Raw genomic sequence first — 15164 nt, forward strand, 5'->3', positions numbered from 1 at the left:
GGAAATGAAAACATGCAGCCAGGGAAAATAAGAAAGCGGGTGAGGAGTAGCAATGAGGGAGAGCTTTTGAGCAGTTAGATAATGGGCGTGTGGAGAATTTTGCCAGGGTCTGTTTATGAGAGCGAGCATGCCGACGTGGATGTCTATCTCGTATACAAGCGAAGTGTGTTTGTGTATGTCAGACAGAGCAGACCACAGGGGTATTTTTTTGACCAGCTGTAGGAAAGTGATTGGCTTGTTCTTTCTTGAATGACAGCCCCTGTGCTCCAAATGGTCAGCACAGAGACTGGCTGGTTCTCAGCTTCCCTCATTATTTTCTTTTCCAAGTCAAGATTTCTTTCATTGCTTTTCTCCCACTGATCTCGTGGACTGCTGAAATCATGCGTGTGTCCTTTACTAACTTACACTGTTCTAAACATTCCAAAATATGATGCACATCCTCACAGAACTACATAAAATAGCAGTAAATATTTTTCTCAAGTATCAAGTAAACCAACTAATCTAACATTAACTGTACATATCACTGACATACTGTACATAGTAGGCAGAATCATGCAGAAGTATATGCAACTCTGCACGCATGCACATAGCAGCTAGTGAGTAAACTCTGAAATTTGCTTCAGGCACTTTGTGGCCTTTGTTGCCGTAAATTACCTCAGTTCTTGATTAAACAAAACGTCAAAGTGTCTAAGCTCTAAAGTTGCTTATAAAACACGCACACGTGCACACACCTCAACATAAACTGTCACACAGGCAGTCACACACATATATTTCCAATTACTCATTGGTTTGCCGCTTAATGATTTGACTTTGGAGTAGAGGGAATTAAATGGTTCACTAGGCAGACTTTTGCAAGGTGTTCAGCATCCACAGCTTTTTCCTCATCTTCATCCTCCTCTTCTCTTCCCTATCCTGCCTTCTGCCCCCCACTCTGCATAGTAATGCCTTTGAATTGAGCTGTTCATTCAGCCAAGCACAGATAAGTGTAGAAAGCGGGATGAACACAATAGGGAAATAGAGGGGGGAAAAAAAAGAGGATGGGGGGATTGAGCTTTTGGGTGAAGAAAAAAAATGGTTTTGTTCTCTCTCTTTGTCTTTTTTCTTTTTCTTTCTCTGGTATACCTTGACAAGGGCAAGGAGAGGAAGGTGACAGCTGGACAAAAAGGAATTGAAGTCATCTGCATGCAGCCAGAAAAATTGTCAGAAGATTTTTTTCCTCTTTCGTTATTTTATACCCAACGATGAGGCGATCTTAACAGTGACATCAGGTTTTAACATTTCATAATTGCTTAAATGGCAAGGTCGTGCATTGGCAGTCTGTATCTATATGTGTGCATGGATGCTTGTGTGTATTTATGCAGATTGTAGATATAACTGTCATTGTGCTTCATATCAGAAGCCAACACTACAGGCAGTTTGGAAACAGAATACTGAAGGACAAACATGCAATAGCGAGCACAGGAGAAGAAAGCTTGAGAAGATTTAACAGCAAAAGAAAAAGATAAGGGTTAGAGGGGAAGAAGCTATTGTAGAATTGCACAAACAGCTCCAAAGAGTAACGTTAGCCCAGGTGAATAAAGGAATATCTCAGTTATGGAGACATTTCAGACTTCCAGTGTTTTGATGATGCGGTATGCAACTATGAAATGAGCTCAGCGCACATTGTTTGAAGTCATAACAGGCTCCCCGAGTGCTCAAAGTTACCAGTGCTGTGCTGACTCAAAAACCTCCTCTGGTATTAACATCAGCACAAAAACTATGTGACAGGAGCTTCGTGTCATGGGTTTTCATGACCTAGCAGCTACTGTCCATGTAATCTGTAGGTACTCCAGTCCTTTTTTTTCTATAGTGTGGAAGCTACTTTAAAAAGTACCGATATAAGCAGCAATTACACCTGGCAACTTCCACTTAATTGCTATGATTTAAAAGAAGAGAAAAAATGCTGTTTCCAGTCAACTTGCTTTAAAAAGCAAATTTAATGTAACTTTAAGGTTTGCATTGCTGAATCATCAGTTACCAGTCGTTGCACAAGTTAAACAGTATTGTCTTTCACATGATCAGAGTGGCTGCTTGATCTGTTGCCTAGCCACTGATGGATGTGTCCAAACTTCCTGCAGAACCACGACAATTTGTGGATTTGTGAGATTTTATGTCTTTGGGTGTAAAAGCCATAACTCTAGCTATGTCATGGTCAGGAGCATAACTATTAATGTGCTTGCTGTTTTTATTTATTTATTTACTTACTTATTTATTGGTGACATACATACAATACTACGCTGCAACCTTCTCTTTCAAAAGGCATACTTTATTTATTCCATAAAGGTTTATGGAATAAATAAAGATTAAATATGAAACTGAGAGGAATTCATTGATAAAAGAAGCACTGTCCACTCCTTCACAACAGTGGAAGTTCAGTAGCTCTGAGCTAAGTGTGAACTCTTGACCATTTCCTCCTTTTGCAGATAGCATATCTTCAGGGGTACATTCTTGGGTCACTGAAGAGTCAGCTGAAAGCAGGCTGTCTGTGCAAGTTATTTTTTTCCCATACACTCATGCTCTGCCCTGCCCACTCCATGTCTTATCTGAAATAACACATGGCTGTCTAGTGTCTTGCTCTCTTCTAGTTACCTGCTAGGCTATTAATGAGGCTTCTCCCCAGTGGTGTGTGCAAACTGTTCTGTGCATGTGTGTGTCGAAAGTAATGCATGGGGGAACGGGGTTGTGTTGTGTGTTTATTTCAGAGAGCAGAGCAGAATGCACAGAAGTGAAAATAGTTCAGGGACTGTGGTGAGGTGGATTAGTGGGCGGTTAGAGGTTCTCCCCGTCATGTATCAGGTCAAGTGAAGGAAGAGAAACTAAGTAGGAGGAAAGAAAACAAGAATGATGTAGTGAGAAGAGGAGATCATTTTAACGAGTGCCTCTTTTACTCATCCAGTGGGATTCTATAGTATTTGGTGAAGTGAATGCCATCCTTGTCTCATTTCTCTTTTCCATGTAAATACAATTTATTTTTTTTAGTGGGTGGTAAAGACTCCAGTCAGTCACATTTAAGTCAAAACAGCAAAGGGGGAATGCACTGTCAGGAGATGTACTTCAGTAGCCTGTCATTGAAATTTGACATCAAATATTTATGCTTACAGCAAAACATTGGAGAGCAGCTCATGCTGTCAAGCCATGATGTGTACAAAACAACCAGCACATGTTCAGTCATGGAACTGCAGCCACACTGGGGCTGTGCAGAGACACTTAAAATTGCAGATAAATACGACATTTTAATTAGGCATCACTGCAATCCTAGAAGTGTTAAATAGGCATTATTTGCTTTTCAAGATGCCTTTTTTTTTAATAAGATGAGTTTTTAGACAGTATACCAGCTGTGTGGAACAAAGGGCTAATATAGCAAAGAACTGTAAACCTCATCAGTTACAAGCCTCTATTACTTGTTGGGACACATAAATCAGTCTAGATATGAATTGATGTGAGCAGGGAGTTTCTTAATGCATACGCAGCTTAATACAATATGCAATTTACTCCTAACATTCCCTACGGTTAGACTGTCCTATGGTGGGCATATTAGATATGTAGACTCATAATTATTTTGTATGTTTTGTGAGTGAGCACCTTCAGGGTAGGATGTGGTGAGTGGAACAAATACTCTTGTTCTGAAGTCCTGAAGCTGCTTGTTTGTCTTCAGGCTTGTGGCGTTGATGTATTTAATTTGTGTGTGTTGTGTGTGTGTGTTTGTGTTTCTCTCTATGTCTGTGTGTATATGAATGATTATGTTCATAGGCTTTCTCTGGGAACTCCAACTCAGAGAGTGCAGTTCGCCATGAGCTCCAGCAGGGAATCGTGGCTCGCTTCCTTAGGCTCATCCCGTTAGAATGGAGCGAGGAGGGACGGATTGGTCTGCGAATAGAAGTTTACGGATGCTCCTACTGTGAGTGGAGATAAACACACACACACGCACACACACGCACACACAAAGACACACACAAACAGGTTTGGAGAACACCTGCAATGTCTCTTTTATATTTCTCTTACACACACGGCTAATCTAACACCTGTAACACCTTGAATCTTCACACATTATTAGACAGAACAATAATCAAAGGTGGAGGCATTCATTTGCATATTAATTGCTTTACAGTCTGGAATCACAACACTCAGATACAACAGCCGTTTAAAGAAACCAGATAGATTCCACTCCTAAGTAAATATACTCCTAGTAGCCTCACAGGCTTTAAACATGTGCAGCCTAGCACTTAGCATTTCAAATTGTGGATCCATGTGGAGAACTTAATGATGGTTTGTCAGCTCCAATCAAGGCACAATGGAGCTATTTCTGCATGTGAATTAAACACAATCCCAGCATGAAAGCCTGCCACGATACATACATGCACAAATAAAATCAATTTGCAGCAATATGCAGAGCACGGCTGCAAACTCGCAAACATGTACAGATACACAAACACTCATACACTGTCTCTCGCTTTCTAACAAATGCATCATCCAGGGAACTGGCTCTCTTGCAGCCTCTTTGCCCTCATCCTATTAAAGGCTGCCAAATTGATTCTGATAACAATTTTCAATTAAGGCTCTGCATAAATTACGGTTATAAGTGACACACATACATCTTTCATTCGGGAGATGTGATTGCACTATGCGTGGATATGTTTGTGAGGGAGGGGGTGTGCGCGTGTGCGTTTGTGTGCGTGAATGCAAGGGCATGCGTTGTATTCCAGTCAGTCCTCGGTTCATTGATTATATTTTCCTTGTTTCATTTCCTTCCCATGTCAAAAGAAAAGCATGACAGTAATGATAAGGCCCACGAGATGTGCTGCACATACACTTAACACATACAGATGCACACATGCGTGCATAGGCACTCCTAGCATGAGCAACACAGCCATTCAGTTCATTTCAAGCTTATACACATTACTTCTCCCCACACATTTATAATCACACTTAGCTCATTTTGTTGGTATTGTCATTTCACTTTTCTCACACATCAATGGTGTCAGTGATCCTAACATGGAATTGCTGGGGCCTTGTTTTTACCTAAGACGATAAGAGATAATGTATTTTGAACAGATTTGGTGAAAGAGCTAGCTTTAAAACATAATAGAATTGGAACAATATCTGGATGCAGTTTTCCCAATTTGGAAAAAGTCATAGTATTCCAGTAACACTCAGCAAGATATATTTCTCAAATTTAGCAAAAGAAATGTAGGAACAATCAATAACTTACATAACATTGGGCATGCTGTCAAGCACCAGTGGTTCTGGAGTATTTGAGCAGGATGTGAAACATACCTTATGCAGCCTATACCCGCAAGCACTTTGAGAAAGAGGTTACCACTTTACTTTAGACAGCAGAAAAAGTTAAATTGGGCTTGATCCAAACTCACTGTTTCACATTGGCATTGGCAGTTTTCTGTGTGAGGGGCAGAGGCGAATGGTCAGACTGCTTTGAGCTGATAGGAAGGCAGCAGTATCTCAAATAACCAGTCATTACAGACGAGGTATGCAGAATAGCACCCCCAACATGTTGAACCATGAAGCAGACGGCTGCAGCATCAGAGGCCTACACAAAGAGCTACGAATAGGAGCTAAGAATAGGAAACTGATATTACCATTTGCACAGACTTATCAAAACTGGACAACAGGAGACCAACAGGTGGACCATTCAGATAGCAGGGTCAGAATTTAATATAAATAACATGAAAACATGGATCCATCCTGCTTTCTTTCAAGGCTCAGGCTGCTGTTGGTGGCACACTTTAGGGCTCTCGGTGCCAACTGAGTATCATACTTGAGTATCACTGCTGACCATGTCCATCCTTTATGACTACAGTGCACCCATCTTCTGATGCTTGCTTCCAAAGCATATCTCAAAACTCAAATAATCTCAAACTGGTTTCTTAAACATGACAATGAGTGCCTCCAATCTCTCTACCCTTGAAATTTTGAAGTTAAAGGCAGAGACCAGGTGTGAGATCCCTTGCAGTTAGTTGCTGTCTTTCAGCTTTGCTTAATTGAGAAAGCAATAAAATAAAAACAAGAATAAAGCACCAACAAGACAGTCTGGAGTCATTTTTGACTGAACAGCATTGAAGTGCAGCCCAAACCAGACAGGGAAAATTTACAATTTATAAATGTATAAATGAACAAAAACATAGTTACTTCATTTCATTAGCAACCAACTTTAAACCTTGAGCAGCATACTTTTAAGGCTGGAAGCAAGTAACAAAATAATACATAGCGTATTAGCTTTTTTAAAAGGTAGTGCACATGTTTCTCTCTGAAAACAGCATGGCAGCTCAAATACACGAGGGGAGGCTTAAAAATATGTTTATATATTTATGGAATAAGGGTGAACTCTTCTATTAGAAGTTGGACCTGAGGAGAGTTCTTATAACATTTCCTTCTCTCATGTCAAATAAATAAACACTTATAGTGCCAACTACTACGCATGTAGTTGGCATAAATTAAGACACGTTTTTCTGTGTTAAATTTGGTGCAATTTGCAGTAAATTGCCGGCTGAACCTGATTGATTCAGGTTTGTGTGTTTGCATCATTGTTTGGTGAAGCAGAGAATTTGCGCACATCAACACAATCTCTATGCATTTGTAAATAAGATGGAAATTAATTTCAAACCTTTGCCAATATGTTTGAGAGTTAAGGCACTCAATCCAGCCGAGTTGGGCCAAGGAAGGTTGCCTCCCACCAGATGCCTTCAGACCAAAAGCGGTCACCCAAAGACGGGTGCTGATTGGTAAACCTCTGAGGACCAGTTGTTCACAGCAACTACTTGCAATTGATCCCACACAGGGGAAAAAATCAATGGGGTCACTTCCAAACCACCAGTTTTTCTTGGTCACATATAGACTTTACGGTCTTATTTTTATTTCTAATCTGATTGAGGTTTTCACTAAATAGCACTAAAATAAAAAAGAAGACGAGGAAGGAAAACAAAAAATAAAAAACGAAACAAAAAAAAGAAACCTACTTGCTTGTCTCAAGGCCCAACTAAGCTCAGAGAGTTTGTGTTTCTGACAGATATGAATGTTGTCCACCACTCAGTGACATCTGTTTTGAGATGTATAATAAATGCAAAATAAGGAAGACACATGCTTAAAACTCAAGTATCAGCAGAAACACAGAAAGAGGGAAACACAACTACAACTACACATACACACACACTCCCTCTGGTCAGGTGCATCATCTTTCAGAGTTGTCTGTCATCTTTGTTTTGAAGCCTGCAGTGGTTCCTCATGATTATGCTGTCACTGCTTCTTTCTTCAGCATTCAGTCAGAAAATGAGAACTCATACATTTGTCTGTTCATCTAGCCATCCTTCACTCCCTGACTCTGCAGTTCCCCTAGAATCAGCTTCTTGTAAATGTTTTTCCCGCTTCCCAGCCGGAAGATGAAAGACGGGAGAAGTACAGTGTTGGGCAATGGCAGAGGAAAGAGGATGAAAACAGAAAGCACAAAAGAGAAGTAGTGGGAGGAAAAAGAGGCAGATAAATATAGATGTTATGTTTCCAGCATAATCACCAAATATGTTGGTTGTAGATGATAATTCTGGGTTCTGAAAATGTATGATAATTAAATGCAATGCCATATTATGACTCATCTAGGACTATGCAATAAAAGGCAGTATCTGTATGCATGTGTGTGGATGTGGTTGTGCCAGAGGTGCAAGCTGCAAAGGAGTCATGATTCACCATGCTGTGGAATTTACATGCTCATTTCCATTTTGATTAACATAGGATCAACAGCAAATCAATTACTTCATAGATGAGTCGGTAAATAGTAGAAGCAATATGTGAGAGAAAGGGGAATCAGACAGAAACAGAGAGTACAAATTTAATTTTCCATACAAATGCAATCTCTTTCACAGCTGACTTCAACCCGTGGCTTTTTTTTTTATGCCAAAGACCAAATCTGTTGTCAGTATGATGTATCGCCATCATAATCTGTCAAGGCTAAGAAATGTACTTATGGAGATTTTCTTCTGAATAGTATCTAATTCTAGAATAAGCATCAGCTTAAACAGCATCATTCTGGCTCTCGGGCTCAATATTACATTAGAGTAAGCATGGGAACCGCATGTATGGTGTTGCAAATAAAACTTGCTTTCATGACAGATAAACAGTCTGAAACAATTATCTTTATTTGACCAAAGGAGAAAGTTACATCTCAAGTATTGTTTTCAAACCAACACAGATATGTGATTTAAAATGTGAATTAGTTTTCAGTGTTATGAAAGGGAAGTCAGTTTGTGTTTACCAGGAGAGAAAATTTCACATAGTCCAGAGTGCCACTAGAAACCATTGTCTCTGGCTCCTCCCAGCAACACCTGAAACAAGTTTCTACTAACTCGAATGGATACATTAGATCAAGAAACATTTTATACTATCAAGGTGAGGCTTGTGGTCCCTAGTTTGATTTATAGTTACTCTGATTCATCACAATAGCTTCACATTTAAAACTATATTTTAATCTGTTAGAATGGGTTAAATGTTTTGCAAAAACAATAAATAGGATAAAAAAAATAGTACTTTACGTAGGATTAAATTAAAATCGCTCTCCGCCCACAAACTCCACCTACACAGTCAGGAGTTGAGCAACCAGACTTGGCACACAGGTACATCTTAGATCCCTTTAAGGTTCTTATCTATAGAACCATATGTTATGACATCATCATTTTGCCTAGCAGCCACCTACCAATGAGTGATAATAACCCATATTTAACATCTATGCACTCATAATACCCATCATATAATTTGAATTTCACAACATTAATGGTTAATTTATATCAGCAAAACTCATGCATGGTATATTATAATGTGATCATGTTCCCTGGCAACCATTTAACAATGGGCAAGGATGCACCTTTGCACCTGTAAAACCTTAGAAAAGCATTGTATCATTTTAGTTTTGCAAGATTTTGTAGCACAGAGAACATGAATTATGCACATCTATTATTTCATCAAAATGTTGTAAAGCAACCACCTACCAGCAGCTAAAATGACTAATTTACACTGTTTACTCACCTGTATAATTTTAATTTCATGACAGTAACATCGCATTTATATCCACAAAACTTTAATTAAGCATGCTATATTATGATCATTGTGATTATGTCATGTTGACTAACAACAACCTGACCATTAAAATCAAAAACCAAACATTACTGTAGCAGGATATTTACAAGTTAATTAAATATATGCGTTCAGGCCACTGACAATTAGTTTTAGAGAACTGAAGCTAGTATTTAAGCAGTTGAAAAATGCATTATGTAGTTATAGTTTAACATTTCAATGTCAAACTTCATTTTGTAGTTTAAAATGTCAGAGACTTTTTTTGGCATTAGCATAATTATAAGCAACCATAAAACATTTGTATTTGCATTTTTTGTGTGTGCGCGCATGCATGCGTTTAATTTTTATTTATTTGATTATTTTATCCACGTTGATCCATATCCATATATGGCGACATATAAAACTGTTGGACGCTGAGATACCACCAATGCCTGTACCATAAATGTGACAGAACAAAAATCAAAGTGAAATGACTGAAGAAAGATTGGAAACTAAAGACAGAACCAAAATAAATAACAAGTAGAGCAGAGTGGAGAGTAATGGAGAAAGATGAAATTGGAAAGAGTGGGGTGAGGGTGAAGCAGCAAAAAATACTGAAAGCGAGACAGCATTTGAGAAGTTGGAACAAAGGGAACAGATGTAAGTTCCCTCTACCTCCCCTCAACTATTTATCAGGAAAGGCATCCTCAGTATATTTGTGTATTTCTGTGTTTTATATAAGTAAAAACCCAAGAAATCATATAAGATTGAGGGGCAGTGTGACTGTGCATCATTATCCCTGTATCTCTTTCCCTAGCTATGTTATCCCATCATTTCCTGTGCTCTCTTCTCTAAATTCTCCAACCAATCTTGCCACATATGTGTTCTCCACTAACCACTCGAACACTTGTCATGATGATAGTAAGACTGAAGAGATGCCTCAAGCACTGCTCTTTATTACTGAGCTCAAGGTCTGAAAATCATCCTCATGCCACTGCTTGTCTCTTTTTTGAGCTCCTTCACTTATACGTATAGTATATACACATAGCATTTCTTTGTACTTTAACTTTGTTTAACATGACACACATGGCTTGAGTTCTCCTCGATTAACCTCGGCTTACACTGAATCTGGGATAAGTTGGAGCTCCCAGCTCAGTCTGCATGCAGGTGTATCTGTGTGGCGGTTTTTAAATGTGTAAAAAAGGCATATCATTTTTTTAATTATTGCAATTATTTTTAATCTTAACGTATAGCATTAAAAAGGAAACATGATTAATAGCAAGTGTGCCAGTAAACAAAAAATGTGTGTCAATTAGCCAACGTGTTCTTCCTACTGTGACATATAAAAAATTTTCCTTTGAAAAAGGCAATTTGTGGCATGTAAAGCCAGAAATTGAGCTGGCAATATAATATCTAATTTAATTTGCCCTTTTACACATTCATCTATTATTAGCGCATCTGTTCTTTTAAATATTACTGTCAGGTTTGAATTTAATGTATCTGAATGTTTGTGTTTTGTGTTTGTTTAAATAATAATCTCTCTCTCTCTCTCTCTCTCTCTCTCTCTCTCTCTCTCTCTCTCTCTCTCTCTCTCTCTCTTCCTGTCTTTTAATTCCATCTTCCTCCTTTAGGGGCAGACATCATCAATTTTGATGGGCAGGGTGTGATCTCATATCGTTTTAAGGTACCCAAATTTCAACTTCAGTAGTCGAATATTTAAAATTGGATATTCAAAATTATTGGATTGGAATTGGATATTCAATTTTGAATAAACTGGAATATAAAAAGCAATATTGACTCGGTCATTGTAGAACATGGAGACTAGATCCTGTAATGAATTCTAGTAGAGGGTATTGGTTATATTGATCATTCCTTTGCTAGTCACACAAACTTATGGCAGTCCTTTAATAAACATTGGAAAACATATTTAACAGAGAGTTTCAGTATTTTGTTCGTCATTGTGTTTTATCAAGACTTGGGATCCTATACGTGTTTAAAACTATTGCCCTTAAATAGAAGTCTTGGAGTCTGGAGTCTTGTTAGTTGGTACACAGCATATACCTGCATATTATATAGGCTAGATCATAAAATAAAAACTTAGAATGAAAAAATTCAAATGTATCACGATAAACTGGCATTTTTTATGAGAGCTATATATAAATAAATGGATGTAGATTTTGAACACTGGGTAGTGAAAATTGTCTTGTTTTGTTACCAAGTATAAAAGTTTCTAAAGTGAAAAGTTGTTGTTGTTGTTTTTTTACATAATGTTTCATTTTAATCTAATCAGAAATTAGTTACCAGTGTTGCAAACAATCACACAAAGTCATTGGTGTTTGCTAACACAGGTGAAGAAGATGAAGATCATTAAGGACGTGATCGCACTGAGGTTTAAGACGTCAGAAAGTGAGGGTGTGATTCTCCATGGGGAAGGCCAGCAGGGAGACTATATCACACTGGAACTCCGTAAAGCCAAGCTGCTGCTGCAGATAAACCTGGGTGGGTAACAAATAAATGCCACAGAGTTAGAAAAAGCAACTTTCTCTTGATGGTGATCCTTCTCCAACAGTGTTTAGGATTTAGGTCTTTACGGTATCAGCCTCAGACATGTCTTGCTTTACAGTGATGTTTAAACATGTGAGGATGTTTTGAAACCTCCATCAATGTGTGTCTAGCTGGGAAATAATGGAAATGAATTGGGATACAAAAAATAACACTTTGCTGTGCTTTGATGGGATCAATGGATATACTGATGGAGGTTTGCTGAAATTATATTAGTCAAGGGAAAAGTTAAGATTCTAATACACAATTTCCCCCTCTTCATGAAGGAAACAAAAGCCCATACCATCCATATGTCTGTGAATCATGATTCACTGTTAACCAGAAGTGTGTCTGACACACCAAGGATGTCTTACTGCAGGCATCCTTTAAAGTTAGAGTTTAAAATTAAATGAAATCAGTAAAAAAAAAGTTGTGTTTGCTTGTGTGTGACATATTTGTTTTATTTTTACAGCACCTGGTCACACCATTTGTTGTATTTACAAATTCAGCCGCCGTTCTCATGGCTGCATTTTAAGGCTTATGCTGTGTTTATTACAGGCAGTAATCAGTATGGCTCGATCCTGGGTCATACCTCTGTGACCACAGGGAGCCTCTTGGATGACAATCACTGGCACTCAGTAGTGATTGAACGCTACCGTCGCAATGTGAACTTCACCTTGGACAGACACACTCAGCACTTCAGGACTAATGGAGAGTTTGACCACCTCGATTTGGACTATGAAGTAAGTCGAGATGAAGCCAATAAACATAATAACACAAACAATAAGGAAATATGAGAAAGTTGAAAAGTTCAAGATTTTCTGCCACTGCCATGATAAATATGAATAACTATATGACATTTGAATTTGACTGATAGTGCTTTTGAGGTTGTGTCCAAGCAGCCATAAACTGCTCCCAAAGCTCCTTAGAAGTCCCAGTCAGATCACTTGAAGATGTGCATTTGTAATGCATGCTTGATCTCCTTCTGTCTGTCCATAGGGTTGGCTTGCAAACCTAATAGTTAAGAGGAAGAAAGAAAAAAACGCCAAATGATTCAACAGCATAACATTGATAGGTAGTCTTGGTATTGAAGCAACTTATGATGGTGACATAATGTCAGCCAAGACCAGCTGCCTATTATACGGATGACTGGCTACCAGGCAAAGAAGAAACAGACGTGTTCTTAGTTCTTCAGCTATATGGTTGTTAATTGTAACCGTGCAACATCTGTTAGAGATCCTGCTCATCCAGCAAATAGTCACTGCACTGTGTAGGACCAAACTGTGCACTTGGTTTGGCTAATTATTTACAAAAAATTTTTTAAAGTTAAGTATTTAATTAAATAAGTTTAGCTCTATTTATTAATTAGGATCAAACTTTATGTGCTACAAAGTCAGAAGGTGTGCAAATGCAGTTCTTATGCCGTCCTGGAAATATCCAGGATATATCACATTGTACTGTACAATGTTGCGGACTTTGCCAAAATCCCCCAAAAGGTTAAGTCAAAATCTATCAGACTCAATAATTGTCCAGTTTGAATGCTGCCATTAGTGCAGTCTTAATGTTTGTAGGTAGACTATAAATACCAAGCTGAATCTCTACTTGTAAAATAATGTCTTATCTTTATTTTCCCATTCACGTCTAATACACCCAACTGACTTGAATTGACTGCATGAAGTACCTTGCAGTGTTTCATTCATTAACAGTTATGCCAGTGTGTATTTGGATTTTGGAGCTTAATGATTCTGGTTTAGGTGACATTTTGCAGAGAATGCCGCAATGTGAGCAGTTGTAAGCATGAAGTTGCATTTGTCTGTGTTTGCTTCCTTTCTTCACTTGCTGCCTTATGCCCTTGTGCTGTTTTCTAATTTGCAGCTGCATTTAAACTGCTCATCACAAGTGATCAGTACAGTAAAATAAAGCCACACAGGAAATTAGATATTGGTTTTACACTCAGCTATCATGCTACTCGATAAAATTGGCATAATGAACATCAGCTAATGAAATGCAACTCGCTCAGCTAATAATACCTATAACAGGAAACTGATTATGGGATACATACAAGTAAGAAATTTGTTTGTAATGTGAGAGTGCACATGCACGTGTGCAATTTTGAATACACACAAGGTTTTCAGGATGTGTATGTCTGTGTGTTTGTGTTTTTATTGATGTGGTTGTGTGTAAGTGTTTGACCTTTGCTAGGTATTGCTGATATGCCTGATCTATTCCACTGTTAAGTAGGATGCTGAGAAATGGGGCAGGACAAACCACAGTCCAATTAAAACTGAAGCTGTTGAATTAAGGGATCTGGAGGGAAATCTATACAACAAGGGTGTACCAGGAGGCTTTGTGTGCATGTGTGTGGTGTGTCTGTGGTGAACCTTAAATAGATTCTACCAATGTCATTGCCTGACTAAGTCTATCTACAGTTTGTGACCAGCTTTTAGTCAAGTGTACTACTGTACTCAGTACATTTAGTCTGCACACTCTATTTTGTGTGCATCTTTGTTTGTGTGTATGTGCGTCCTCTGCTCCCATTTAGGGCTGTAGACTAAATATCCGGGTGCATTTGTGTCTACCCTTGGCAGTAATTACTAAGGCTATTGGAGCGTCACCACAGATGCACACACAGCACAAGCAACAACACACATGCACACAAAAAGACAGACAGACACATCGACTGGTAATTGCACACTGCCCTCCATCATTTTGGCTTCCTTCAGGGCTCAGAGTTGTGTGTAAAATGGAAAAAAAAACGAACACATGTATAACTGTAGAACAAATATGAAACCCAGTTTACATTTTATCAGTCCTCTGTTCTTCAGTGCTTCCCATCAGGTGCCAGTTTATTAGCCCTCATCTTCACACCTGAATGCTCCTCTCAGCACATCTGTTCTCCCAAAAAGACCATGTTTCTCCTTTAATGCACAATATATATAATGTGCAGTGTTTCTTTACTCATAAAAAGTAATGTATTACACATTGCTCATTACTTTTCTTTAAAGTAATGCAGTACATTGCTTAATTTGTTACTTTCTCTCAGTTCCACAAATCCACAAATCATTACAAATCCCTATCCTAATTAGGCCAGACACACAATCTTTCTTTTAGTATTTAGAAATGCAAAGCCAACGACACAAAAATAAGATGAAAAAGAGCCTAAAAAGACTTCAAGGCCATGGTGATTGTACCTTAAGAACAGGTAGAAATGGAGGCCGCAAGCCTGACTGCTTATTACTGCTTTGGTTATATGTTGAAGTTCAGGGTCTGGCTGCTGGGCTGGTGTCAGTATTCACTCAGCTTTATAATCACTCTGGGGTTTTAGCTAGCTTTGTGTTAGCATGCTGTCTAGCAGACGTTTACAAAGAGCCAAAGTTCTGTTAGCAGCATAAAGCAATTGTTGTTGTCCTGGATACAGACTGCATCTCAGCTCATTGCATCCTTGTGTGCAATAAAAATAAAGTCCATATCTGCCCTCTACCATCCATTTTCCTCCTCCCGCACAAAGACAAAATTAGCTGATTGTAGCGGAA

The 15164-nt window shown here is 38.5% G+C and overlaps 1 protein-coding gene across 2 annotated transcripts in view; it reads left to right on the forward strand.

The window, feature by feature from the left end:
• cntnap2a (contactin associated protein 2a) overlaps positions 1-15164 on the forward strand; it is a 409058-nt gene that overhangs the window by 209742 nt on the left and 184152 nt on the right. For both annotated transcript variants that reach the window (XM_086306026.1, XM_086306027.1), the window contains exons 4-7: positions 3790-3937; positions 10722-10774; positions 11439-11589; positions 12190-12374. In XM_086306026.1, coding sequence (XP_086162152.1) covers positions 3790-3937; positions 10722-10774; positions 11439-11589; positions 12190-12374 — 537 coding nt within the window. The remainder of the gene's footprint in view (positions 1-3789; positions 3938-10721; positions 10775-11438; positions 11590-12189; positions 12375-15164) is intronic.

The sequence above is a fragment of the Aulonocara sp. 'chitande type north' Nkhata Bay genome, linkage group LG9, assembly GCF_057382095.1.
Source record: "Aulonocara sp. 'chitande type north' Nkhata Bay isolate Kocher_YH1m ecotype deep benthic linkage group LG9, A_spYH_male_GT1.1, whole genome shotgun sequence".
Taxonomy (NCBI): Eukaryota; Metazoa; Chordata; class Actinopteri; order Cichliformes; family Cichlidae; genus Aulonocara; species Aulonocara sp. 'chitande type north' Nkhata Bay.